The sequence below is a fragment of the Eschrichtius robustus genome, chromosome 19 (assembly GCF_028021215.1).
Source record: "Eschrichtius robustus isolate mEscRob2 chromosome 19, mEscRob2.pri, whole genome shotgun sequence".
NCBI classification, from domain to species: domain Eukaryota; kingdom Metazoa; phylum Chordata; class Mammalia; order Artiodactyla; family Eschrichtiidae; genus Eschrichtius; species Eschrichtius robustus.
In genome coordinates, this window is record NC_090842.1 from 62,055,576 (window position 1) to 62,083,105 (window position 27,530).

The window sequence follows — 27,530 nt, forward strand, 5'->3', positions numbered from 1 at the left end:
CATCCAGATTTATGAAACATGATTTATTCCTTTGGGAGAGGGGACAGGGGAGAAATTGATAGACCAATAAATATTGCACAGGCCACTGGTGGAGGCAAGATCCAGGCTGAGGTAGTTTCTGTAGAAAGGGTGAGGGACCTGGGCAGGGAAGGCTCCTGAGTTTTGTTGTTGGGGCCTGAGTGGACGTGAGCCTTGGGGTGAGGATAGTTTCTGGTTCCTCCTGGCCCAGCTTTCTGCCTGGCACAAGGCTCCCAACCCCTTCAGCCTGGACAAACTGATCGACAGTTGACCAAATGGCCTGCCTTATAAGGAGCTGCAATTGATAGAACGATCAGGTCTCCTCTAAAAATTCTGATTGGTTGCTTCCATGCAGGGACAACTGGCTGCCCAAGGTTGGTTGTGCCCAACAGCTGTCATTGGCGGTTTGCCAGAGAACCGGGCTAAAAGGCTCTCATTGGACGTGGGCTGGAGCTCTGCCTCGGTGAACACGATGGGCAGTTTGCCCGGTACAGGCTAAAAAGACAGTGATATATAGCCTCGGGAGGGCACAGTTTAACAACTGTGCCTGGTGGTTTGTAGCGTTGCACAGCTGTGATTGGCTGGCACCACGTCTAAATGTTTACGGTGCGGGGGTGGTGGGGGACGGGGGACCAAGATGGAACAAAAGCAGAGCCAAAAAGCTTTGATTGGCTGTGCATCCGAAGAGGGGGCCTAGCAACAGCTGGCTGCCTTGATGGGCGACTTTGTTTAAGAAAACAGAGTAACGTTAAGTAGTAATGAGTAACTGGAAGTTGTGAAGTGTTGAAGCATCGTAGCCATGATTGACGGCTTGTCGAGGAGGAGGCGGAGCTTAGTTCCCAACCTGCTGGCTGGGCGGGGCGGGACAGAGAGGTTTCTATAAGGGGTCGTCAGTGCTGGGTGGTGCGGCCTTGGAGGAAGTGATAGTAGCCAACAGGTCTAGTTTGGGGAAACCCGGGGGCGGGTACATCCCGATGCTGGGGGTCAGGGCTTGCAGGTGGGCCAGGGCCCGAGTGCCGTTGAAGGCCACGTCACAGCCTGACTGGGCTAGAAGCCAGTTCTCCACCTCCGACTGGAGCCACTGGCAGGTCTCTGCAGAGGGAGAGGCAGGTGTCCTGAGGAGGTCAGACAGACCTGGAAGGACTGAGAGCGCGCAGCAGGGAGGGTGCAGCACGGCGAATAAGAGGGGTCTGGGTTTGGGAGAAGCCTAGGGGAGTGGGACAAAGCCTAGGAGGCTCAGCTTTGGGGCTCTCATCTGGGGACAAGCCAGGGACTCTTGTTCAGGGGAGGGACCACCTGGCGCTTACACAGGTAACGGACAAGGGTGTCTTGTAGGAAGTGTTTGGGTTCACGTATAGGAAGAGGCGGGCGGGGAGTGGGGAGCATGCCACAACAGGAGCCTGATCCAAGACTCCTACCGAGGTTGAGGTTAGGAGAGGGAGGTCACCCCAGGGAAGAGCAGAAGCTGGGTCAGGGGTCCCGACTGCTGAATCGGGTTCACCAGCGCGAGCCGGGACTGGGAGGTGGGCATCGTGGGGATGGTGTCTCACTGGCGCAGGGCCACTTGGGACTAATGGTTGTCTCAACCCGGTAGGGGCAGGGTGGAGTTTGTTCCACATGGGGCCACGTCTGAGCCAGGCAGCGTTGGGAAGGGGCGGGGCCTCGCGGGGGCGGGGCTGCAAAGGGGCGGGGCGGGGCGGGCCACCTGGCACTCACAGTCCTACCTTCCGGCTGGCCCCGCGCCCCCCGGGGCCGCCGGGCCAGGAAGCTGTGCGCCAGCAGCGCCTCCTTGGTGTGCTCGTCCTGCGCGCGCAGGGCCAGGGCGCTGAGCAGCTCCGAGTTGTTGGACGTGCTGCGGTAGTAGAGCATGTGCGCCAGCTCCAGCGCCTGCACGCTGCGCCGCTGTCCGAACATCTGCAGGCCAGACGAGATCCGGGAGGGTCAGGGCCGTGCTGGGGCTCCACACCCCCATCCAAACACCACCCCCCCCCCCCGCCATCCCACCCAGCACGCACCGTCACCCATATACACACCCCTGGGTCACTTACGCTGGTACAGCCCTTCCCGAGGGCTCCAGGGACCTCTCCAGACCTCTTCGGTTCAGGTCCCCAGGACTGGGGCCTGGGTATTTGTATGTTTAACCCACATGCTCTCGCCCCTGGTTTGCTCCTCTGAGCCACGTATTAGTGGATGTGTTCGAGGATTTCCGGACCATAGGAGTTTTAGTCTGGGCACTTTTTGTTACTATGATTTTTTTTTTTTTAATCCTTATCGTCTAGACACATACTGAAGTGTTTCCAGATGATGCGTGTTGGATCTGCTTCAAAATAATCCAGCGGTCGGGGAGGCGGTCTTTAGGTGAAACCTGATTGACTGTTGCTAACTGCTGACGCTCGTGCTGGCTACAAGGGAGCTTATTACACTATTCTATTTCTGCATCTGTGTGAACTTTTCCATAATTAAAAAAAAGGTTTTAAATGTTAAATTGTCAAAGAGAAGTGTTAACGGACAACAAATACTTGATAGCCGTTTTCAGAGAAGAAGGCAGGGAGGGCCAGGTCTGGGGCCCAGCTGTCTATTGGCTGCCCCCTCCCCCACCTTTGGCCCCGGCTCACCTGGACCCCCTTCCCCACCCTTGTTGTCCCTAAGGAGGGAAATGAGACCCCACCAGTGCCCTCTGGGGCTCACACGCAGAACCTCCACCCAGATTTCTCTTCTCATCCACCAAATGAGTTCAAGGCTGCTGGGTCCTGCAGCCCACAGGCCTGGATGCCAGTCCCATCTCTGCCCCACTCCAGCCGTGAGGCTGTGGCTAAGACCTGAGTCCTCGGGCAGCGCTGTCTGTGAACCAAGGCAGATGACAGGAAGTGCTCCGGAAGTTAATAGAACACTTGGCACAAAGGCTGGCCAGTCACAAGCATTGAAACATTAGCTACACATATTCGTCCACACCCCTTGCTGGATGCTGGTCCTTGCAACACAAGTATCTTCTGCCCATAGAGTGTTGCCCATCTTACTCGAAGACCTAAGGTGAAATGCCTCTGAAATGAACACAGCCCTGGAAAATCGCTGAAATGGCCAGCACAGTACGAATGACATGCTCTGTGTGAACTGCACTCTCTTCTTACAAGGCCAGCACAGTTGGTTAATGTCCCCGCATTGGAACGAATCTCCATTTCTTTGGTTGGAGGCAAGATGCAGGAATTGCGTGCGTTCCGGACTGTCTGGTATGAAACACACGTTGGGTTGTGTGCCTCTTTCTGCCAAGCTTATGGAGTAGAATTCTCGCAGGTTAAGTGAGCAGGTCGTGCCACTCCGCGGCACGCAGATGAGGCCAGACCTCCCCCTGGAGAGGGCTCACCACTGGCCACCTGGACGTTCCCTTCAACGCGGCCCACACTGAGTGTGGTGTCTCCTCTCACCCAGCTCCTGGCGCAGCTTCTTCCTCCCCTGGGGTCCCTATCTGGGGTGGCCCCACCATCTAGCCCATCATGGGCCAGACCTCGGGCACCATCCCCGCCTCCTCCTCGCCAGCCTGTCCGGATCTGGCTCCAGCCTCCTGCCTTGACTCTCTCGGCCGGGTCCCCTCCCCTCCAGCCCACTTAGTGCACAGCCCCAGCCTCCCCGCCCCCCCCCCGGCCTCAGTCTTCCCCACTCCAGTCTGTCTCCGCACAGCCCCGGGACTGACCCTGCTCCTCCCCTGCTCACAGCCCTCCCATGGCTCCCTCGTGCCCTCAGAGAGTCCAAACTCCATGGCCTGGCCCCTGAGGATTTCTCCCACTCACCTCGTGCTTCTCCCCTCTGAACGCAGCCCGCACTGAATTAGTCAATTTACCCCGAGCATTGCCCTGAGCACACCCTGCTCCCTCAGGCTTCTGGGCCTTGGAACAGGCCAAGCCAGCCCTAGCTGTTCCTGGGAAACACTCACTGCCTCATTGTCAAGGTTCAGGATGGTCGTCGCTTCCCACAGATGGGCAGATGCATCCTCGGGTTCCTGCAGGGCCCACTGCGACCTCCGTCAGGCACGTGGCTGTCTGTCCGTGTGCCCCGCACCTCTCCCTCCAGGGCAGGACCGGCCCTACGGCATCTCTGGGATGCCAGCTCAATAACCCTTCTCAGGCTGCCTCACGGGCCTCCCCTGTGCCGGGCTGAGGGGGCCCCCAGTGAACCAGAGTACAGCAGGAACCTTCTCAGCCCAGGAAGTCTGGGAGGGCTTTCTGGAGCCTCTGAGCTGAGGGTAAGGGCTGAGGCAGGGTTGGTCAGCCCGATAACGGGGATAGGACATTTCAGAAGGAGGAACAGCATGTGCAAAGAGAGAAGAAAAGAGAAGTGGGGGGAGGAGCTACAAGTATATTTTGGTGAAGCTGAAGCTGGGAATTGTGTCAGATGAGGCTGGGGAAGTAAGGTCTCCAATACCAAGTTGTGAGCAAGGGAGAAGCAGGGCCAGCCCCGGGGCCGATGGGGATGGGCTGGAGGGAACCAACGTGGGGGCTAGGAAGAGGGTCTGAGCTGGAGCCAGGAGAGAGGAGAGGAGATGGGCACAGAGACTTGGAGTGGGGGGCCAGGAAGGACGGGCTGAGGACTGACGGGTTGGGGGGCAGGGCCAGGGCGACTTCCAGGGGTCTAGCCAGTGACTGGGGGACAACGGGGTCAACCACAGATGGAGAACCAGGAGGAGGAGCAGGTGTGGGAGAGATGCTGCCCTCCACCTGGCCAACTTGGCTGCTTCAGGCTGAGCACAGAGCAGCCCGATCTAGGAGATGATGGGGAGCTGCTTGTGGAAACCACGGAAGTGGACGAGCTCTTTCGGGGGGGGGGGGGGTGGTGGTGGAGGGAGAAAGAGCCTCCCAGGTGTTTGATCTGAGCATCTGCCCCAAGACAGGGAACTCGGGAGGACAAGGGGGTTTAGGGGAAGATGCATGCTGTGCGGGCAGCTGGCCAGAGGCCAGGGAGGCCCACATTTAAGGCATGGAGGGAGTTCCCTGGTGGTCTAGCGGCTAGGATTCGGTGCTTTCGGTGCCATGGCCCGGGCTGATTCCCTGGTTGAGGAACTGAGATCCCACAAGCCAAATAAATAAGTAAATAAATAAATGATAAAGTTAGGGCATGGAGGCTCAGCCATGTCTAAGGGATGCAGTAAATTAACTAGTGAACTGGGTTTTAAACTGGGTGCGTCAGAGCCCAAGAGGCTCAGGACCCTCCATCCCCACGGGCCACTGAGAGGTGGCATGGATGGTCCTCCCTGGGCTAGAACTGTGTATATCCTCCCCAGACCAGCTCGGCACCCTCCCCTCCGTTGTCCGTGGTTGCCACACGCCCTCTATGCTTACAGCCCTTCCATGGCCCCCTGCCCTGAGGCTGAAGTCCAGGGCCCCTGCCTTGGCATTCAAGGCCCTCGCCACTCCCTCTGGGGCCTCGCTTCACCACGCTGCACCCCAGACTCCATCCCTGTGAGATCCCCCCAAGCTGTGCTCACCCAGCCCCCTGAAAGGCTCAGTCCCCGCCTTTCAGAGCTTCCCTCCAATCCCACCTGACCCTTGGTTCTAGGTAGGAAGTGCTCCCCCCACCCCCGCAACCCTCTCAGCCAGCGCAGTCTGGTTATTATCTGTGGGATTTATTAACCAGGCTGCCTACGAGCCCATTGGGATGGCTGAAAACAGCTTGAAAACCATGAACCAGCAAGTGAATGATCGGGCACAACAGACACTTCATGCCAGTCCCCATTCCTGGGGCCAGTGCCAGCCCTGGGGAGAATCAGTAAAAGGCAGCCCCTCGAGGCCACCTCAGCCTCGAGACAGAGCTCGCGGCTCAGCAAGCAAAGCACAAGTTGGATTCCAGCCCCCAACTGTCCCTTCGGCCGCGCATCCTTGGATGCTGAACAACCTGCACAACTGGATGAGGCGGCCCTGCACTCACGTGTAGCGGAATCAGGAAGGGAGCTTGTTAACAATACAGGCCCCGGTCCCAGAGTTTCCAATTCAGTCCATATGGGCTAGAACACAGGAGGCTGCGTTTACAAAAGAGCTCCCCTGGTGATAGTGACACCTGGCCAGGATGGGGAAGCCCAGCCTCAGGAGACAAGAGCCCAATCAGTCATAATATTAGTAATAATGGTAATGGCGAACTCTCATATAATACCTTCTGTACTACGTGCCAGGCTCTGTTTTCCGCACTGTATGCGTATTAATTCATTTAATCCCCACAACAACCCTCACTGTCATCTCCACTTTAAAGAGGCACAGAGAAGTTAAGCAGCTTGTTCAAGGTCACACAGCTAGGGACTTCCCTGGAGGTTCAGTGGTTAGGACTCCACGCTTCCACTGCAGGGGAATGGGTTCGATCCCTGGTCGGGGAACTAAGATCCCACATGCCACGCGGTGCAGCCACCAAAAAAGAAAAAAAAAAAGGTCACACAGCTAGAACACGGTAGAACTAGATTCAAACCCAGACAGTCTGGTTCTAAAACACACACCCTTCCCACGTCACTAAGCGTGCAGTGAGTGGCTGTGAACACTTGTGTCCCACTAGCCACGTGCCAGCCCTGCATCCAGTGTTCCTCACAGATTCACTCATTTCCTCCTCACAACAGCCCTACCAGGCAGGTCTTGCTATTATACCCATTTTCCAGATGAGGAAATCGAGGCACAGAGAGTTCAAGAAACCTGCCCAAGGTTGTGTTGAGTAAATAAGGAAAGGAAAGGAAGCACAGCACGAAGCAGGAATAATCCACAAAAAGAGAAACAAAACGATAGGGTGGCCTGACCTGGCTGAACACCAAGGAGCAGGCTTGGCGGGGTGGGCCGCTTACCTTGGAGGCCCGCAGGCCCATGAAGGCAGTGAAGAGCAGCAGCAGCAGGGAGGTGGCCATCTTGAGGTCGGAGAGCACCACCATGCCCACATTGACGAAGAACACCACGCCCGAGACGACCAATGTGACATTGAGCAGGGCCCGCTGTAGGGTGGGCGTGCGCACCTTCAGCTCGGGCAGCAGCTGCTCCAGGCCCTCCAACGGCATGTCCTTGAAGCTCTTCAGCACCAAGTGCCCCCGCTTCGTTCGGGCTGCTAGCACCACCCGCTTAAAGTATCTCCTGATGGCCAGAGATGGAGGGGCAAGGATGGTCAGGACCACCCCAGGGAGCCCCACTCCAACCCTAGGACACTCTCTCTGGCTCTGTAGTCACATCATCATTTTAAAAGCTAAGTAACAATGGTGGGAGGAAAGACATAAGTGTCCAACAATAAGGGATCAGTGACATGATGCGATCCCTTATTATTGGACACATAGGTTGCTTCTGATTTTAAGAACTTGATAAATGAGAGCTAAGATTCTTTAATTATCTTTTTAATTATTTTTTAATTGAAGTATAGTTGATTTACAATATTGTGTTAGTTTCCTGTGTACAGCAAAGTGATTTAGTTACACACGTATATATGTATATACTTCTTTTTTTTTAATTTTCCATTATAGTTCATTACTTTAGTTAATTTTCAAATTCAAATTCTATATATATTTCAGAGTATCTGCTAGGTGCCAGGGAGTGCTATTTAGCTCTGGAGAGACAACACTGCCTTTGTGGAGCTGCCTTTGTGGAGCTTACAGTGCAGCATGAGAGACAGATAATTAAACACAGAGTCTGCAAGTATAAGTATCTCCCTGGAATAGATTCCTGGAAGTGGAATTACTGGTTTAAGGGATATAAGAGACTTTTTGTCTTTGGTTTTTGTTGTGTTTTGTTTTTGGATTCGTGACCGTATTTGATACACTGATTTCCAGAAGGATTGGGTGATTGACAGGTCCACTGGCTGACTGTGAGAAGGTCTGGCTCTCCTGACCCTACTCTGTATTTGAATATCTGTTAAAAACATAATGTTCATCAGAATCCTGGCGGCACCACTTTTTCAGAATGTGGTCTTCCCTCTCTGAGCCTCAGTTTTCCTCATTAGGAAAATGGAGAAAAATGTCTTTACCCTTTCTCTTCCCCTGGGAATTGTAGTTCTTACTTCTCCTTGGAAAGAAAAGGCAGTATTTGATTCACCTCTCCCCCTTTCTTGACTTCCCACCCGGGTCCCAGACACCCAGATCCAGACACTGACCTGTCAGTCCCCTCTCGACTCTAACCTTGCTCCCTCTCGCTGCAGCTGGGGAACAAGGGCCGCCTCACCTCTCTGCAGGGGGCGACCTGAAGAAGCCACGCTTGGAGCCCACGCTGGACTTACGGGGCATCTGCCCGACTCGCTGGCCCAGGGCCCAGAACTGCATGTAGATATACTGGTCCAAATTTATCGTCACCTGCCAAGGGGGAAGAAGGAAACAGGGGCAGCTGAGCATAAGCTGGGGTGTGAGTGCGGGATACTCGAATTAGATGCCCCTGCCCTGGATGATCCCCTGCCCCCCCACTTCCCAGGCTTATCATCACCCAGTGTGTAGGCAGAACAGCCATGTATGGTTGTTCATGTTGTATACTGCACAAGGGCACAACACCCAAGATGGTGCCATTCATGTCACAGTCATCTTTATTACCGTATTTCCTAGAATCTAAGATGCCATTGATTTTAAGACACTCTATAATTTATTATTTTATGAAGCAACTAAAAGGGAAAATATATTGCCAATTAAACTATTTCACACTACCCCTTGTAAGTCACATCCCAATTTCAGAGACAGTAAAGTATGACTTCGGAAAAAAAGCACATCTTAAAAATCACTAAAATAGGGGCTTCCCTGGTGGCACAGTGGTTGAGAATCTGCCTGCCAATGCAGGGGACACGGGTTCGAGCCCTGGTCTGGGAAGACCCCACATGCCGCGGAGCAACTAGGCCCGTGAGCCACAACTACTGAGCCTGCGCGTCTGGAGCCTGTGCTCCGCAACAAGAGAGGCCACGACAGTGAGAGGCCCGCGCACCGCGATGAAGAGTGGCCCCCACTCGCCGCAACTAGAGAAAGCCCTCGCACAGAAACAAAGACCCAACACACCCAAAAATAAATAAATAAATAAATAAATTTATATTAAAAAAAAAATCACTAAAATGTGGAACTTTGGAAGATTTTAGTATTTTTATTATAATTTTGTTGACTTATTTTTTTTTTTTGGCCGCACCACATGGCTTATGGGATCTTCTTAGTTTCCTGACCAGGGGTGGAACCTGCACCCTAGCAGTGAAAGCGCTGACTCCTAACCACTGGACTGCCAGGGAATTCCCTAATTTTGTTGACTTTAATGGTGAGTATTTTGTACTGATATTATTTATTATAGTCAGCCCTCCATAACCGTGAGTTTCACATCATTTATTCAACCAACTACAGCATGGAGAAAAAAATTTTTTAATTCCAGAAAGTTCCAGAAAGCAAAACTGGAATTTGCTGTGTACCACCAACTACTTTACATAGCATTTACATTGTATTGGGTATTATAAGTAATCAGAGATGACAAAGTATGCAGGAGGATGTGCATATATATATGCAAATACTATGCCATTTTACATAAGGGACTTGAGCATCCGGGGATTTTTATATCCGCAGGGGTCCTGGAACCAATCCCCCCCATACCAAAGGACAGCTGTATTGGTTTTCTGGCAGATGGTGATAAAGTCTCTAGTCCTAAGAAGACCTGTATCTTATGATACTTTTCCAACAGAAGGCAGTGAAGCGACCTGAGAAGGAGGCGCCTTTTTCTAATTCACCAAAGGTGCCACAAGGGCTAGTGCCCTGTGTTCAGGACTACAACTCCCGGCAGCCTCTGCTTCCCAAAGGCTCCACCTCTACCCCAAGGCATCCTGGGAGTTTTGGTTCTCCTCTGGAAGACAAGCACCTGGACCTCATCCTGAGGGTGATGGACCACCAGAGCGTAGGCCAGGGTGTCCTCTGAGAGCGGGGAGAAGTTGGCCTGGGCCAGCAGGGGCTCCAGAGCCCGAAGCACCTCCTGTTCATTGGACAGACGCTGGGGGTCTGTAAGTGAAGGCTGGTCAAGGGTGTCCCTGTCAGGGTTGATGGGGTCATACAAGGCCTGAGGAGAGAGTCAGAGAGAAGAAAAATGAGCTAGGTCACTGCATGAGGGATTGTGGGTACACATAAGGATGTTCCTGGCCCCATCCTTTAAATGATGGGGTATCCCATGGCTTGATTCTAGGCCCTCTTTCCTTCTCTTCCCTCAAGCTCGCTCTAAGTTGCCTTGCCATCCTCATGCCCTTAAACACCACCTCTGCGCAGATAACTACCTAACCCACATCTCCATTTCGGACCTCTCCTCCAAGTTCCAGGCCTAATACCCATTTCCAGTGCATGAGCTCTGTCCTCCTCTTCTGCCACAGTAATAGAGGTGAAGGCGGCCATGGGGCTGCCCAGATGGACTACATTTCCCATCTTCCTCTGAGAGGCTAGGTGTGGCTAGGAGAATTCATCAACAGAATGTGAGCAGAAGTGACAGGTACACCTTCTCCCTCACTTCTTGCCCGCCCCTGCACTTTCCACTCTTTCCTTGTTCTACCAGCTTAGAATGCTCTTCTGCCTACAACCCAGTTCTGAGCCCACAGATATGAAGACAGTGCCCTAAGGGGATGGCAGAACAACAAGATGGAAGGAACCTGGGTCCCGGCATCATCTCATGTGGAACAGAGCTGCCTATACACCCTGGCCCACTTACCACAAGGCTGTTAAGTGGGAGAGAAAGAATCCTCCACCTCCTTTAAACTATTGCCTTGTGGGGCCTGCTTGTTACAGCAGCTAAGCCTTTATAGGAACTAATACAAACTCTCCACTTGACATTTCTTTAGGGGTGTCACAGTTGCCTCAAATCCAACATCAAGCCCACAAAATAACATCCTCTAATCCCTATCTTCCAACAAAATAACCATTCTAGATGTCCCCTCCCAAAGGTACCAGATCTAAATTGTACCATTGTAGATGCTGCAGACCTAGACATTTATCATCTTTTCATAAGGAAGTAAAGGGTATAGAACAGCACCATCCAATAGAACTTCCTGCAATGATGGAAACATCTCCATGTGCACCATCCAATAGGTTGCAGCTGGCCACAGATGGCCACTGGGCACTTGAAACGTGGTGGATGCAATTGAGGAATGGGATTTTAAATTGTTATTTAATTTCAATTATTTCAAATTTACACAGCCACGTGTAGATAGTGACTATCATATTAGACAGCCCCAGGCTAGGGTAAGGGATGCTTTCTTCTAATTTGCACACAGATCCTGGTACAGACATCAAGGTCAGTGTGGACATCCACTCACACAGACCCTCGCCTTCACAGTCTGAATTCATCCCTGCACAGCGGGTAGAGAGTCTGACTCACGACCGTCCCCACCACCCCCCTCTCAAGCCCTCTATGTCCCACACTGGGGCCCTGAAACTCCTCCCCAAACCTGCTCCCTCCCCAATTCCCCCCCCCCCACTGCACCCCACGGCGCCCCCCATCTTCTCCATCTCAGAAGAGGCCAAGCCCATCTTTCCGGGTGCTCAGGCCCAAAGCCTTGGGTCATCCTGGACTCCTCTCTTTCTCCAGCCCATCAGCAAATCCTGATGGTACCACATTCGGAATATTGATAGATCCAGAATCTAACCACTTCTCACCCCCTGGACTGTTGTGGTGGCCTCAGCGCGGGACTCCCAGCTCCCGGCTCCCATCCTCACCCCCAGTCTGTTCCCAGCACGGCCACCAGAGGGCGCCTGTTGTCATTTAAATCTGTTCACGCCTATTCTCTGCACAGAACCCTCCCCTGGCTTCCACCTCACCTAGAGTCAAAGCAAAGTCCTCACTGTGTCCCACAAGGCCCTGCAGGATCTGGCCCCAGGTCCCCTCTTTGACTTCATCTTCAGCCCTGTCCCCCTTGGGCACTCAGCTCTAGCCCCACCAGCCACCTTGCTGTTCCTCCTTACACACCATGCACACCCCTGCCACAGGGCCTTTGCACTTATCGTTCCCACAGATCTCCATATGGCTCACTCTGGCCTCCTTCAGGTCGCTGCTCAAATGTCACCCCCTCACTGAGGCCTTCCCTGACTACCCACCTAAAATTGCAAAAATACCTCTGATTTCTTTTTCTTCTTAATTAGGGTTACCAGATTTAGCCAAAAAGAAATAAAATGCAGGACATCAAGTTAAATTGGATTTTCAGATCAACAACAAATAATTTTTTAGTTTAAGTATGTCCTATGCAATATATAAGGATTATATTACATGGACATAATTATACTTAAAAAAAAAAAAACTACTCATAGCTTAACTGAAATTCAAATTTAACTGGGTATAGAAGGTTGAATACTGTCCCCTAAATATTCATGTCCCCCTGGAACCTCAGAATACGACCTCGGGCTTCCCTGGTGGCACAGTGGTTAAGAATCCACCTGCCAGTGCAGGGGACACGGGTTTGAGCCCTGGTCCGGGAAGATCCCACATGCCGCAGAGCAACTAATCCCGTGTGCCACAACTACTGAGCCTGTGCTCCAGAGCCCACGAGCCACGACAACTGAGCCCGCATGCTACAACTACTGAAGCCTGCGTGCATAGAGCCCGCGCTCCGTAACAAGAGAAGCCACAGCAATGAGAAGCCCACGCACCGCAATGAAGAGCAGCCCCCGCTCACCACAGCTAGAGATAGCCCGCGTGTGGCAACAAAGACCAAATGCAGCCAAAAATAAAATAAAATAAAAATAAAATAAATTTAAAAAAAAAAAAAGAATACAACCTCATTTGGAAATAGGGTCTTTGCAGGTATAATTAAGGTAAGGATCAAAGTGAGATCATACTGGATTACGGTGGGCCCTAAATCCAATGAGAGTGTCCTTATAAGAGACAGAAAAGGACACACAGAAAAGAAGGCAATGTGAAGATGGAGACAGAGATTGGAGTGATGTGTCCACAAGCCAAGGATTGCCAGCACCCACCAGAAGCTGGGAGAGAAGCATAGGATGGTTCCCTTCCTGCAAGCCTCCAGAAGAAACCAACCCTGCCAACAACTTGATTTTGGACTTCCAGCCTCCTGAGCTCTGAGGGAATAAATCTCTTGTTTTACGCCACCCAGTTGATGGTAATTTGCTATGGCAGCAGTAGGAAATGAGTAAACTGGGTGCTCTGTACTTTATCTGGCACCCCCATCTATGGTACTTAGCACCTCTTAACATATTTTACTTCTTTACCTTGTCAAAGGTCTGTCTCCCTCACTAGAACATGACGCCATGAGGCAGATACACACATCTCAGGCTTACCGCTGTGTCCTGGGAGCTGGAACCATTCGGGGGACACAGTAGGCACTCAGTAAATATCTAGTGAGTGAATTCAATGAATAAATGCGTAGGAGAAAGGAGGAGCAGAGAGAGGTCACCTGCCAAGGTCACCCACATGCCTAGTGAACGACAGAGCTGGCGCCTGAACTGGGGCTCTTCTTGTTCTTTGCCTGGTTCCTCAAGGGACTTAGGTCACCAGCAAATGGTCACCCAGTGTGTCTCACTCACCTTTGGTGCTTCTACCCAACCCTCTCAGTGTCTCCGTTTAAAATCTGCTGCCTCAGTGAGAATGTGTGTCTTCACTGTATATTCTTTCTGTTTCAATATATTTAAATGTTTATAGAATAATATATTTTTAAATAACTTTTTTAAAAAGTGCCCCAAAGAAGAGCTTGGAGGCCAGGAGACAGGGGTGCAAATCCTAGCTCTGCCACTTGGGACCTGTATGATCTTGGGCACATCTGGGCCCTCTTGGAGCTTCAGTTTCTGCTTCTGCAAATGGGGCTGATGGCAGCTGCTCCTCGGTTCTGCAGGAAGGAGTTGCTGAGCCTGACACAGAGGGGCCGATGTTGCCCCTCATCGAAGCAAAGAGGAGAGCTATAGGGGGGCAAGAGCGGTAAAGGGTTAACTCGGCAGGCCTGGGTTGTCCAAACCCTGCACATTCCAGAGAACTGGTGGGCTCCTGGGAGGGAACCTCTAAGCCCTGGGACTATCCTGCCTGATGAGAGTATTTTGGTTTACCAGGGGCTTGGGCCACACCCGATAGTCTATGCTAACAATGTGACTCATGGTGGGGCCATAAAGTAGCAGTTTGACCTCTGGAGGGGCTGGAGACTAAGTAACTAAGATCAGCCACGTAGGCACGGCTGCCTGACCAACCACCATAAAAAACCCTGGACACCAAGGCTCAGGTGAGCTTCCCCGGTGGGTTATCACCCACCCTGCGTGTTGTCATGCATCACTGATGAGAGAATTAAGCACTGTTCCTGTGACTCTGCTGGGAGAGGACAACTGGAAGCTCTCACCTGGTCTCTCCCGGACCCCATCCCCTTGCCTTTTTCCTTTGTGATTTTGTCTGTTCTCCTTTCGTTGTAATAAACTAGGACTGGGAGCATAACAGCTTTTCTGAGCTCTGTGAGCCCCTCGTGAAAATCAGGGAACCTGAGGGTGGTCTTGGAGACGCCCAACACAAGATCGTGGAGAAGGAGGAGGAGGGTGCTGAGAATTTGGCTTCCGCCGTTTCCTGGAGCTCTACTTCTCTCTGATTGCTCCTTATCCAGCCCCCTCACTGCTTCCAGTTCCCCTCCCCGACCTCAGGACTGGCACTCACTCCTCAGGACTAATCCCCCTGGTGGCTGCATGTAGCACCATCTAGATACTTCCAGGGTTATTTCTTAGCCCAGCCCCTTCCCTTGACCTCCAGCCTGTGGGCATTCAAGTCCCTCTCTCTACCGGGCTGTCCAATAGGCAGCTCAAATTTCTGAGTCCAAAACCGAGCTCTCAATCTTCCCCACAGACCTGTCTCCTGCCCCCCACTCTGTCTTCCACGTCTCAGTAAGTGGCAGCTGCATCCTTCGGGAGAAGCAGGCCTGAACCGCTGGAGGCCCCCTTGACTCCTCTCTCTCTCAAGGCCCCGCCCACACAGCCGAATGCTGATGCCTTCGGACCATTAGCAGCGTCTGACCACTTTTCACCACTTCCACTGCTATTACCCTTGTGGGAGCTGCCATTATCTCTCACTTGGACAAACATAATAGACTCTTTAATAGATCTCCCTGCCTCTGACCGTCTGTTCCCTACATGGCAGCCAGAAGGATCCTATTGACACCCGAATCAGCTCATGACCCTCCTCTGCTCAGAGCCCACCTGCGGCAGCTCCCAGCTCACTTAGCATAAAAGCCAAGTCCTCTGCGTGGCCCACAAGGCCAGGCACAATTTTCCCCCACTCCCTCTCTGCTCTCACCTCCTGCCCTCTCTCCCTCCAGCCAGTGGTCCCATTGCCATTCCCCCAACACTCCAGGCCCTCTCTCACCTCAGGGCCTTTGCACTTGCTTTTCGCTCTGCCTGGAATGTCCTTCCCCAGACACCCATCGGGCTCGCTGCATCGCTTCACTCAGGTCTTAGCTCACCTGTCACCTCCTCAGAGAAGCCTTCCTTGACCACCCTGTCTAAAACAGGTGCCCTTCTCGTCCCTCTCTATTCCACTTTCAATAGCACTTACAACTCCTGGGTATCATATTTTATAATTATTGATTTATCATCTCCCCAACTGGAATGTCACCTCCACAAGGGCATGGCTTCATCTGTTCTGCTCACTGCTGCATTGCCGGTGCTTAGAACAGGGCCAGGCTCCAAGTAAGCGCTCAGAGAATTTTTGCTTAACGAATGGATAAGCAAACAAGGATGACGGGGCCAGAGGGGCCCTGTCCTCACCTGCAGCTGGGCCAGGATGTGATGGTAGTGGAACAAGGTGCAAAAGTTCACGTGGGTCACAAACTCCTCCAAAGCCGCCTTCTCCACAGGACTGGAATGGAACTCCTGTTACCTCGGGAAGCAAAACTTCTCTTTAGGCCTCTCCCTACTTCCTCAAGGGGAGGAATTCTTTCCTGGGCAGCCCAGACAGACAATCATAGCTCTGGGCTCTTTAAAATTTGGACGTTTTTTAGAAGGGACAAGGGTTGATCAATTTCACTGGCCAAGAAACTGAGGTAGCTCCAGAGAGTGAAAAACAGATGGCTCGAAGAGCTAGATGTTCAAGTTCCCACTTTGACACTTACTGACCAGCAGTCACTCCTTATTTGTGTGCCAGGCACTGTTTGCTGGCATGATATCATCCTCTAGAGGATGCAAGGAGGTTGATGGAATTATAACCCTCATTGTTCAGAGGGGACACTTAGATTCAGAGAAGTCACTTGCTGAGGGCTACACTGTCTGTATAAAGAGAAGTGGTGGCCAATCCAGGCCTATCTGACTCCAGAGCACACATATTTAACCACTTTTTTATGCTTCCTATCTCGGTGCCCGGGGTGAATGTCATCACTTCTCTGAGCCTGTTTCCTTATCGGCAACAGAGGATCATACCCTCTTTTCTCAAAAAAGCAATGGTGAGAATGTGATGTGATTATGTGTGTCCGTATATGTACATGTGTGTTTATGTGTGTGTATGTATACTTTTGTGTATGGATAAAGCCCAGCACAGGACTTAGTCCATATAGGTGTTTAATCAATAATTATTAAATGAATGAATGATAATACAGAATAATCACAAGTATGATGGCAATAGTGGGGTAAGCTGTTAGGGTCGAGCAAGTGCCTACTTGCCTCACCCTTGTCCCCGCCCTGCTGTGGAGTCAGACCACTTTGGTTCAAATCTGGGCCACTAGTCATGACCTTGGGTGAGTCACTGCCCTTTTCCTGATTCAGTTACCTCATTTGTAAAATGGGAATGATGGTGGTTCCTCTCTTATTGGGTTGTTCAATAATTCAATAATATGTGGGAAATGTTTAGCACAGTGCCATATAATAAGAGCTCTGTGTGGTATCATTATAATTATAGCTTCGTGGGTATAATAATTATTATTAGGCAGTAGTAATAGTAATGATGAGGATGATTATTATACTCATTTTGTAGAGGGAAAAACCATGCCCCAGTGAGTGCTTGTTCCAGCCCCCAGAACAAGCTAGAGTCTGGAACTGCTGCTGTATCTGCATCTCAAAGGTCAGTCCCCTGCATTACAACTCACTCCACGCCCACCTGGGCCTATAAAGGGAACAAGAACTACAACTCCCTAGGGGCGCCAGGGCAGCCCTCTATAGCATGAAGGGCTGTACCGCCGCGAGGCCTGCCGGGATTCGTAGTTCCCAGGCTCTTGGACCCGGGACGGGCGGTACCTTTATCAGGAGGCGGAGCAGCTGCTCTTTGGAGAATGGGATGAACCGCTCGCGGTACTGCTGGGCCCAGTCGCGGGGCTCCGTGGGGTTCCACATCTTGCGGTACTCCCCCATCTTGGCCGCCAGCGATGACAGGGCCCGGGTGTGGCCGAGGAGCGCGGGCAACAGGGGCCATACTCGGACCCTGGATCCCCAGACCCCTCGGGTCACATGCAGCATGGCCAGACCCTTTCCCCGCAGCCTAAACGAGGGAAATGGGCGTAAGTCAAAGGTCATCTGGGGGTAAAGGCGCCCTCTCCACCTCCGTGTCCCAACTTCCAGGGGCCGTTTCTACCTCAGGAAGGGCGCAGAGCCCATCCGCCCGCCTCGTAGGCCCTCCTGTCCGTCCCCTCCCACACTGCTCAGTTGGCCTGAGTCCTAGGCAGGGGTCAGAGGTCTTCAAGTCCTGGAGCGTATTGCGGGCCCAGAAGCCCTGTGGTGGCACAACTAGTCTCTGCGGGGTCTAGGCGGCAGGTGGGTCTTAAGCGCATATGATATGCTCGGAAGGCTACATAGGGGTGCAGGGCCGCCCACCCCCGGCCAGGCAATCCTTCACCCTTTCCCTCACCTTAGCCAACGTTCGACTGTCATTGAGCCTCCTGCACATGTGCAGAAAAGCGTCCTGATCCTTCGAGGTTCGGCTTCAGTCCGCAGTAAGACGCATGCGCAATGCCTGGGTCATTGAGCGGGGTCCATTTTCTTCTTCTAACGCCCTGTGTCGACTGCGCACGCGCAATCTGCCTGCCTTGCTCCACAACTCGCGTTCCTTGGACTCGGCGCATGCGCTGCAGAAGTATCTCCTTGTCCAAGAGCTTCAAAGGGAAAGGGGCGGGGCGGGCGCCAGACTCCCGGGACTTCTGGGACGGTGCAGGGCTTCCGCGCGCAGCCTGCCAACGGCGGGCGGCCCAACGTCCGCTGAGGCCACGCCCCTGCTCCTGTCAGCTCCAGAGTAGGCGGGGAAAGAGAGGGGGCGGGGCTTTGTCGCAGCCAATCAGCTCCAGCAGAGCAGGAGCGAAAAGGCGGGAAAAAGAGGAACCAAAAGAAGGCTGAGGTGGGGCCAGGACCAGGAGGGGAAAGTGGGCGGAAGGAAGAGCCGGCCTTCAGGTGACGTTGACCCGGCCTCCAGAGTAGGGGTGACCCTTTGTCAGGCAGCATCACCCCCAAGTGTCACCACCCCCCTTCCACGTCCTTAAAGGGAAGACCCCGATTCTCTGAAGGTAGCTTAGTGCCGGGGGCACGACCTCCTCATTCTGAGGGGACAGCTGAGTTCCGAGCCCATGTTCCCCACACATCTGAGGTCCAGACCCCCGACTTGAGGAAATACACTTTTATGAAGGTGGACCTGAATTCTGAGGGGAGGCCCTGATTCTAAGGCCATCACCCGCAATCACGAGGACAGCCTAAAATCTACCCTGAGCTGCCTGGGGTCTCCACTACGGGTGCTGTCACCCCAAAGCCTGAATGGGATCCCCCTGTTTCAGACCTCCCCGGGGTTCTGATCGCCATTCCAGCACCCCTAGTCCCTCGAAAATCCCATTAACACAGTCCTTAAAGTGGGCCCTCTGGCTCCTGTGTCAGGGCATCACCCCAGTATCCTGCCTTCTCCCCGCTCCTTCTCCCTGGCCTGGCATCTCCCCACCCTGCACCTCCACCTCTGGGGCCCTGGCAGCCGCCTCACCCTACAGCTTCCTCAGCCTGCATTCCTGACTCCTGGGACCCCAGCAGCTCCCTCACCCTGTACCCCTACCTCTGGAATTCTCAGAAGCCCCCTCCCCCGGCACCCCAATTCATGGGACCATCAGCCACCCTCTCACCCTGCACCCCCATCTCTAGGACCCCTACCCCAGCATCTCCTTCACCCATGCACCGACTCCTAAGAACCCTCACCCTATATAACCCCATCCTGGGACCACAAGGACCCTCCCATCCCCCGCCCCCTACTCCTGGGACCCCTGGCAGCCCCTTTACCCCGCACTTGGGACGCTAACCATCCCTCCACCATCCCTCTTGTCTTGCAGCAGCTGAGCCCCGGGGTGGGTCTGGAGCCTCCGGACGGCAGTGCCCAGCAGGCAGCGCCCAGCATCCCTGCTCCGGCCTCCCAGGGCCTGGGCAGCAGAACGGCAGGCATGCACATCCCGGAAAGCCTCCAGGACCTGGCCGACAGTGAAGCCGTGCAGTTTCTCAAGAGGCCAAAGACGATCGCGCGGATCTTCGCAGGGGTGAGGCCCTCCTGTGGCCCGGCTGCCCCGTGGGTGACAGGAAACAGGTGTCTCATCTCCCAGACCCAGAGCAGAGAGAGTGGGGGGGAAAGAAGGGGTCAGATGGGGAAAATGAAGCCAAAGGGAGCTCATAACGGAAGTCACCCTTTACTGAGCATGTAACTATAGGCCCTGCGCTATTCTGAGCACTTATTAACTCTCCTGGGAAGAAACAACCCTGCAAAGTGGGTGCTATGGAGCCCCATTTTTGAGAGAAGAAAACTGAGGATCAGAAAAAGTTAAATAATTTTTTTAAGGCTGTGCTGTCCAATTTGATAACCACAAGCCACATGTGGTTATTCTAATCTAAACTAAATAAAATAAAATATTCAGGGAATTCCCTGGCAGTCCAGGGGTTAGGACTCTGCACTTCCACTGCAGGCGGCCGGGGTTCCATCCCTGGTGGAGAAACTAAGATCCCACAAGCTGCATGGTACGGTCAAAAAAAAAAAAAAAAAGAATTCATTCCTCAGTCACAGTGGCCACATTTCAGCCTGGCGGCTCTCATATTGGACAGTAAGGATCTAGAACATTTCCATCATGGTGGAAGGTTCCATTGGACAGCGTTGGCTAAGGTCACACAGTAAGAGGCAGGGAATCAGACTGGGGTCTGTGAGATGCCAGAGCCCATTCATTTTCTACCTCTCAGACAAGGGACCAGGAGAGGAGCAGGGGCTGGGGCCTCTGGGGGGAAAGATGCACAGAGGTAGGAAGAGAATAAGAATACGTAATGCAGACCTAAGATGCCAGAGGGTGGGTGGTCACTATGTGCCAGGCACAGTGCCAAGCAAGGGATTTACCTGCATTCGTTTCATCATTACCGCATTCGCGAAGAGTCAAGACACCTGGGGTCAGATCCTCATTCAGCCCCCGACTTTGCTGTGTGACCTTGAGCCGATCACTGCTCCTCTCTGGACCTCAGTGCTTGAGGAGTTAAAGCTGTGACTGTGGGCTTTACACTCTGCAGCCTCCACGGCACTCCTTTGACAGAGTTGGGAACCGAGGCCCAGGGAGATGATGAGATTTGATCGGGGTCAGGAGAGTAGGTGGGATGCCCGGGATTGAATGCAGGGTCCTATTCCAGAAGGATCGATCCGGCCTGACTGAGAATCCTGGTTCAGCCACATGGTCTCCATGTAGAGCGACATCCTCCCCTGCTGGCCTGGGTTGGTCCTGGCGTAATTATCAGCGGCACCTCCTTTGATTCTCAGAAGTGCCCCGTTTTATTTGATAACTTCCCTGGTCACCCCAGGTCTGTGTGACCTTGAGCAAGTGACTTGATTTGTCTGAACCTCCACACCCTCCTGTGTATAGTCCTTCCCGCTCACCAGGAAAGACTGTGTGAGAAAATGAAATCAAGGCCCCTAAAGTGATTAGCGTGCGCCTGGCACGTAGCCATCTTTCCTTCGATAGCGATTATTATTGGGACCAACTTGTGATCGAGGAGAGAGGGATGGGTTTGGGGGGCATAGGGTGGTGGGGACTCGTGTCCATCGTCGTTCTCACCCAAAGGAAGAGGTGAAAAGCGCGTTCCACATCCCAGTTCCAAGTCCCTCGCTGGCCTTCGCTCTTCTGCTCCTCACCCTATGACGTGGGCATCATTACACCTGTTGGACCCAAGGGGAAACTGAGGCTCACAGAGGTTGAGCGACTTGCCCAAGGACATCACCCAGCTGGAGAGCGAGTCAGAAGGATGCACGGGCTTGGCTTCCGATGCTTCAGCAGGAAGGGCGGTGTCGAGGGAGAAGGGGGTGGGGAAGGGCTGGGGGGAAGGGCCTCCGACTGTGCCAGACGTTTCAGACACGGACTTTGCCTGCCGCCTCCCTCCTCCCTCCCCCCTGGCCCAGCTCCTCGGCAGGGAGTCTCCGGGCAGCTGGTCCTCCCGTCCTTCGTCCTTCTCACAGCTGCCTGCCAGCTGGAGCCATAACTAATGAATCTTTGCTCCCTCCCTGGGGACAGGCCAGGAGGGGTGTGGAAGGAGGTCGGCCTCGGAGTTCAGAGGCTTAGGGTCCCTCCGGCCCAGCCAAGCCCCCTTCTTGCATGTCCAGCTGCAGCCCAAAGTTTTTGGGGTCAGTGGACAGACAGCCCGCGGGCCTGGAAGTCAAGGGGGCTGGATTCCAACCCCCTCCCCCCATGACTGACCTTGAGAGGACGCTTCCCCTCTCTGGCCAGTCATGAGAATTACCATCAGGGGCAGGTGCCCACGTCTCTGCAGCACAGAGACTGACCGGGAAACTGAGGCTCCAAGAGGTGAGCAATTTGCCCAAGGCCAGCCACACAGCTGTCGCAGTCAGACGCGGCTGGCTCTTTCCACTGCACCGTCACGGCTTTCAATTTATCACCTGTGAAGGGGCGATGGATTAGTAACTGCGACCACGCGGGGCCCCCGGGGCTGCAGGGAGGGGGCGCAGGTAAAATGAATCCGGGCTCAAAAATGATCAATGGGCCTTCCCGTCCTTGACCTGGCTCTGGCTCGGACCAGCAGGGCAAGACGCTCCCCTTCTGCGGACTCAGTGCTGCAGCCCTGAAACGGAACGGATGTGAATACCCTCCCTTAATGCTAAAGTGCTGGACAAAAAGAGGGACTAGTCATTATTATTATTATTATTTGTTCTTTTTATTCAGAGAAGGCAATTAAGGCAAAGGAGAGAGGAGAATGGACAGAGGCTGAAGAGTTTAGGGGTCCATCCTCTGCCTCTCCCGTCCCCACTCTGAAGGGCAGGGCAGGAGCAAAAAAGAAGGGCCGAAGTCATTCACTCTTTCAACACATTTGCAGAGGTCCAGTCTGGTGCTGGGTGCTGGGTGTAGAGAGAAGGGGCCCACATGCAGCCTGTCCAGGAGGAGTTCAAATTCTAATGAATTACCTTCCCCTTGTCTCCTCCCTCCCTCCTGTCCCCAGCACTACCACATCCAATCAATCACCAAGTCCAACGTTGCGTCCTAAATATCACTGGCTTCCCCAGAGCCCTGGCCTCAGCCTTTCTGCCTGGGCCCTCCCATCCATCATGACCAGGGAGATTTTCTCTAACTCCCTGTCTGACGCTGGCCATCCTCTGCTCAGAACCCTTCCATGCATAAAATTAAGTCCAAGCTAGAAAATTAATTTTTGCCAGGGCTCCCAAGTCCAGGCCCCTCGGTGTGGTGTTCAAGGCCTCAGAGGGTCTGGGCCCTGCCTGTGTTTCCAGCCTCACCTCACACCAGATCCCTCAGATGAGATTTGTCTCCAACCCTTGCAGGAGCTTCACTCTGCAGCATCTGGCTTTTGCACACATGGTTTGGCCGGCCTGGAATGTCCTTCCTCCTGTCTGCCTGCAAAACTCCTCATTCTTTTTTTTTTTTTTTTTAAAGTTTTTTTGGAGTATAGTTGATTATAGTTGATATTGTGTTAGTTTCAGGTGTACAGCAAAATGAATCAGTTATACCTATACGTACATCCACTCTTTTTTAGATTCTTTTCCCATATAGGCCATTACAGTCTATTGAGTAGAGTTCCCTGTGCTATACAATAGGTCCTTATTATCTATTTTATATATAGTAGTGGGTATATGCCAATCCCAAACTCCCAATTTATCACTCCCCAAAACTCCCCATTCTTTAAGGTGCAGTTCAGATCTCACCTTACTTCTTCCTAAATCCGGCCCCCTGACTTCAGTTCCTGCTCAAACCTTGACTCTCTCCCTGAGCGCAGGCCCCAGCCTCCTCCCCAGCCTCCCAGCCTCCAGTCTCACTCACTCCAGTCCAACTCTGCATGGCCCCACAGGGGTCTTCATACACCCGGAGCTGACCCTGCCCCTCCCCTGCTCTCAGCCATTCCATGACTCCCTACTGACCCCCCGACAAGATCCCACTCTGTAGCCTTTCTCACCCTGCAGCGTTCCTTACAGGCCTCACCGCATCCAGAAAGCCCTCCTGGACCAGCTCCCACCCCCCATCACATACACACACCTGTTCCTTCCATATCTGGTGTGGCCCCTGCCACGCTGCATTGTGACCATCTGGGACAAATCACTTGGGCTTCAGATTGTCACTGAATCTCATTGATGGGAACCCCTACCCTCAGGGCTTCTGGTCCAGCCGGTGGCAGCATATACAGCAGGGGTTAAAGGAGATTCAGGAGCCAGACAACTTGGGTTCAAATCCAGGCACTGCCTCCCACTAGCTGACTGACTTTGGGCCACTCTTCACCCTCTCTGTGCCTCAGCTCCATTATCTAAAAAAACGAGGGTGCCCACATCCTAGGGTGGTTGTAAGGATGACACAGGCTAGTGCTTGTGGAGTACATCGGTGGTTTCATAAATGAACAGGGTCAGGTGGACAGTGCCACCCCAGTGCGCTCTGTGCAGTGTGTGCACAGACAGAGGTGACAGGGCTAGCATATCGGTGAGGCTGCATTTGCTTTTTTTTTTTTTTTTTTTTTTTTTGGCTGTGTTGGGTCTTCGTTGCTGCACGTGAAGACCTAGTTTCTCTAGTTGTGGAGAGCAGGGGCTACTCTTCGTTGCGGTCGCAGGCTTCTCCTTGCGGCATCTTCTCTTGTTGCGGAGTCCGGGCTCTAGGCGCACAGGCTTCAGTAGTTGTGGCACACGGGCTCAATAGTTGTGGCGCACAGGCTTAGTTGCTCCACAGCATGTGGGATCTTCCCGGACCAGGGCTCGAACCCGTGTCCCCTGCATTGGCAGGCGGATTCTTAACCACTGTGCCACCAGGGAAGCCCTGCATTTGCTTTTTTTTTTTCTTTTTTTTTTTTGGCTGCGCCGTGTGGCTTGTGGGATCCTAGTTCCCCAACCAGGGATCGAAACTGTGCCCCCTGCAGTGGAAGTGCAGAGTCACCACTGGACTGCCAGGGAAGTCCCAGGCTGTATTTGCTTTAAAAAAAAAAAAAAAAAAAAAAAAAAGCCTTGGGAATTCCTTGGTGGCCTAGTGGTTAGAATTCAGCTCTTTCACTGCCGTGGCCCAGGTTTGATCCCTGGTCGGGGAACTGAGATCCCACAAGCTGTGTGGCGTGGCCAAAATATATTAAAAAAAAAAAAAAGCCTTGAAGCAAAAGGTGAATGTTTGTTAGGTACTGAGTGTTTATTACACTTCTCTCTGTACTTTTATATGTCTTTGGAATATTTCACAAATTCCTTTTTTTAAATGGAGAGGAATTAGTGGAGCTGGGAGAGAGGAGGAAGAGGTGGCAGCCAGAGGGAAAGACTTGAAGGCAGAGAGAATCAACAGGATAGCGGATACTTATTGCCCTCTCTTCCCGTATCCCGGGCACAGTACATTTCATATTGGTACTTGGGTTTGGGGGCAGAAGGCGAGCGTGAGCGAGGCAGGGGTGAGTGGGGGGGGAGATGAGGTGCTGGGACTCTGTCCTGGGGCTGCTAGGGAGCCATGGAGGTGCGGGGCTGGGAGCTGGGAGGGGCAGGGTGTGGAAAGAGCCCCTGGGGGGCCGTGTGGGGAGACTTGGAGGCAGGGAGGCCGGGGAAGAGGCTGGGGCAAGGGCCCAGCGGGGAGGACGAGGCCTGAGCTGGGATGGAGGAGAGGGGCCGAGAGGCAGCGGGAGGATGGCTCTGGGCAGCTCTGAGGATGTGATCGGGAAGGAGGGGTCAGAACCACCGGGAGGGTGAACCACGCCCAGTGATGGGGACCCGCCCGGGAGGATGAGCCGGTCTGGGGAGACGCTGAGCTCTGCTCCGGCCCCTGGGAACCCCCGTCCCGCACCCACAGGTCTTCTCCCTCATCGTCTTCTCCTCCCTGCTGACTGACGGCTACCAGAACAAGACCAACTCTTCGCAGCTCCACTGTGTCCTCAACAGCAGCAACGCGGGCTGCAGCTTCGCTGTGGGAGCCGGCCTCCTGGCCTTCCTCAGCTGCCTGGCCTTCCTCGCCCTGGACGCCCATGAGGGCCGCATCGCCAGCAGCCGCTTCAAGACGGCCTTCCAGCTCCTGGACTTCATCCTGGCCGGTGAGCCCCCCGGGCACTGCCCTTGACCACCCAGCCGGCCACGACCGTCCTCCACACGTGACCCAAAGCTTTGTCCCTCACTTCTCAAAGCTCTTCTGCATCCGCTGTTTCCTCCCGGGGAATCATTGCCCATCCCTTAGACTCAGGGTAAGGGTGATCTCTTCTGACCCCCAGACTAATTCTAGAAGCCTCTCTCCTGCCCAGCTTTTCCCTCGCATTCACCTCCCTTCTTCACAACCTTTCTTGAAAAGCCACCGGTGGCAGTGGCCAGAAGTAGGGTGCAGAGCGCAGAGTCAGACAGACCCAGGTTTGAAATCTCACCTCTGGCGCCTCCTCAGTGTGTGGGTTTTCTCCCCTCTCTGAGCTTCTGTAGAAGCTGGGATGAAAACTCCCACCTTCAGGGTTTTTCTGAGGATGAAATTCGAGAAAGGACTCCTGCAGTGATGTTGATATTTACCGGGCATATCCCACGTGTCAGGCACCGCTTCAAGAGCTCCCCATGCCTGTCTCATTTCTTCCTCAGAACCACCCAGGGAGGGAAGTCCTGTTCAGATTCCCATTTCACAGAGGAGGAAACTGAGGCTTGAGGAGGTCGGGTAATGGCTGCTGAGTGGCAGATCCAGGCTTCCAAGCCAGGCCTGGCCTCCTAACCAATGCTGAGCACCCTAGATAGAGCCCGGCACACAGTAAGCGCCAAATAAATGCTCGTTCCTTTTCCCCAGGCCCCAGGCTCCTTCCTCTCCTTTTCTGCACCTGCCCAGTTCCAGCAACTTAGGGCTGGGAGGGCCCCTAAAGGTCACCGAGTCCAGCACTGTCCAAGAGAAGGTTCTGTGAGGACGGGAATGTTCTGTGCCTGGACTCTCCAACATGGGAGCCACGGGCCACGTGTGGCCGCCGAGCACTTGAAGTATGGCCAGTGCCACCAAGGGGTGGAATTTTTTTTAATTCTATTTTAATCGATTGGAATTTTTGATCGAGTGAAACATAAAAAGCCGCAAGTGGCTGGCGAGCCCCGTAGTGGACGGCACACCCCACTCCAGGGGGTGTTTTGCGGCCGGCTGGGAGGGAGAGGCCGCAGCAAGACCCCAGCCCCCAGCCCCAGCCGCCCTTCCTGAGCCCTCTCTCCCCACCTCACGCCCCCTCCTCCACCCCTCTTCTCTCCCTCGACCCCCCAGCCCTCTGGGCAGGCATTTGGTCCGTGGGCTTCTGCTTCCTGGCCAACCAGTGGCAGCGTTCGCCGCCCGGACAATTCCTCCTGGGGAGCGGCAGCGTCAAGGCCGCCATCACCTTCGCTTTCTTCTCCATCCTCGTCTGGGTGAGCAGCGTCTTCCCTGCAGGGCGGGGTGGTGTGAGTTAAGAGGGCTAGAACCTTCCACCCAGCTCCCCAGGACCTCCGCAAGCCCCTTTTGTGACTTTGGGCAAAGAGGGAAGAAGGCGCCCCTTCCTCCCAGCAGACGCAGCCCAATTGTGGGCACCTTCCAGTGAGCTGTGGCACAGCTCCCGCCCGGGCCAGCCCCACCCACGCCAGCCTCCAGCTCGCCCTCCTCTGCCCACAGACACTCCAGGCCTACCTGGCCCTCCAGGACCTCCGAAATGATGCTCCAGTGCCCTACAGGCGCTCCCTGGACGAGGGCGGCGTGGTGCTGACCTCCCTCTCCCCGCCGTCCGCCGCCAGCCCTGTCAACACGCCCACCACCGGTCCCCACAGCCTGAGCTACACCAGCTCTGCCCTGTCCCCCCATCTGACCACTCCGAAGGCCCCCCGCCTCACTATGATGCCCGCCAGCTAGACCGCCTCATCCACGCCAGTAAAGAGAGACCCCTCCCTCCAGAAGGGTTTCTGAAAACTGCCCTGTGTCCTTCTCATATCTGTTTCTCTCCAGCCCCTCGAGCGGCCAGGGGAGGGGGGAAATCCTATGGGGTCTCCTCAGGGGTCTCTGTAGCGGGTCCCATTTCCAGCCCACCTCCTGGACTCTCCCTCTGGGCACCACCTTGATAGCTAGGGGTGGCGACGGGAGGGAAACCCTTTTTACAGGCCTGTGACACAACGAGCCCTTTACTCCTTGCACTGGCCACGGGAGGGAGGCACGAGGTGCCCCACTGTACAGCTGAGGAAGCTCAAGTTCAGAGACAAGAT

General features: G+C 53.9%; 2 protein-coding genes across 4 annotated transcripts; one reads left to right on the forward strand and one right to left on the reverse strand.

Annotated features, from left to right (window-relative positions):
- Positions 1 to 8: 8 nt before the first annotated feature.
- Positions 9 to 18,103, reverse strand: TMEM143 (transmembrane protein 143). 3 transcript variants are annotated; one of them, XM_068527357.1, is made up of 8 exons: positions 17,754 to 18,095; positions 17,147 to 17,387; positions 15,689 to 15,793; positions 9,828 to 10,022; positions 8,181 to 8,308; positions 6,827 to 7,106; positions 1,743 to 1,932; positions 9 to 1,110 (listed from the first exon to the last, which is right to left on the reverse strand). In XM_068527357.1, the coding sequence occupies exons 1-8, from the start codon at positions 17,774 to 17,776 to the stop codon at positions 896 to 898; spliced, it is 1,377 nt and encodes a 458-aa protein (XP_068383458.1). In that variant the 5' UTR covers positions 17,777 to 18,095; the 3' UTR covers positions 9 to 895. The 3 variants fall into 3 exon arrangements, with proteins under 3 accessions (XP_068383458.1, XP_068383457.1, XP_068383459.1); XM_068527356.1 differs by having other exon boundaries at positions 1,027 to 1,932; positions 17,754 to 18,099; XM_068527358.1 differs by lacking the exon at positions 17,147 to 17,387 and having other exon boundaries at positions 1,027 to 1,932; positions 17,754 to 18,103.
- Positions 18,104 to 18,164: 61 nt separating this feature from the next.
- SYNGR4 (synaptogyrin 4) lies at positions 18,165 to 27,183 on the forward strand. Its single transcript, XM_068527359.1, has 5 exons — positions 18,165 to 18,236; positions 19,204 to 19,404; positions 25,156 to 25,393; positions 26,569 to 26,708; positions 26,950 to 27,183. The coding sequence occupies exons 2-5, from the start codon at positions 19,312 to 19,314 to the stop codon at positions 27,181 to 27,183; spliced, it is 705 nt and encodes a 234-aa protein (XP_068383460.1). The 5' UTR covers positions 18,165 to 18,236; positions 19,204 to 19,311.
- The last annotated feature ends 347 nt before the right edge of the window (positions 27,184 to 27,530 follow it).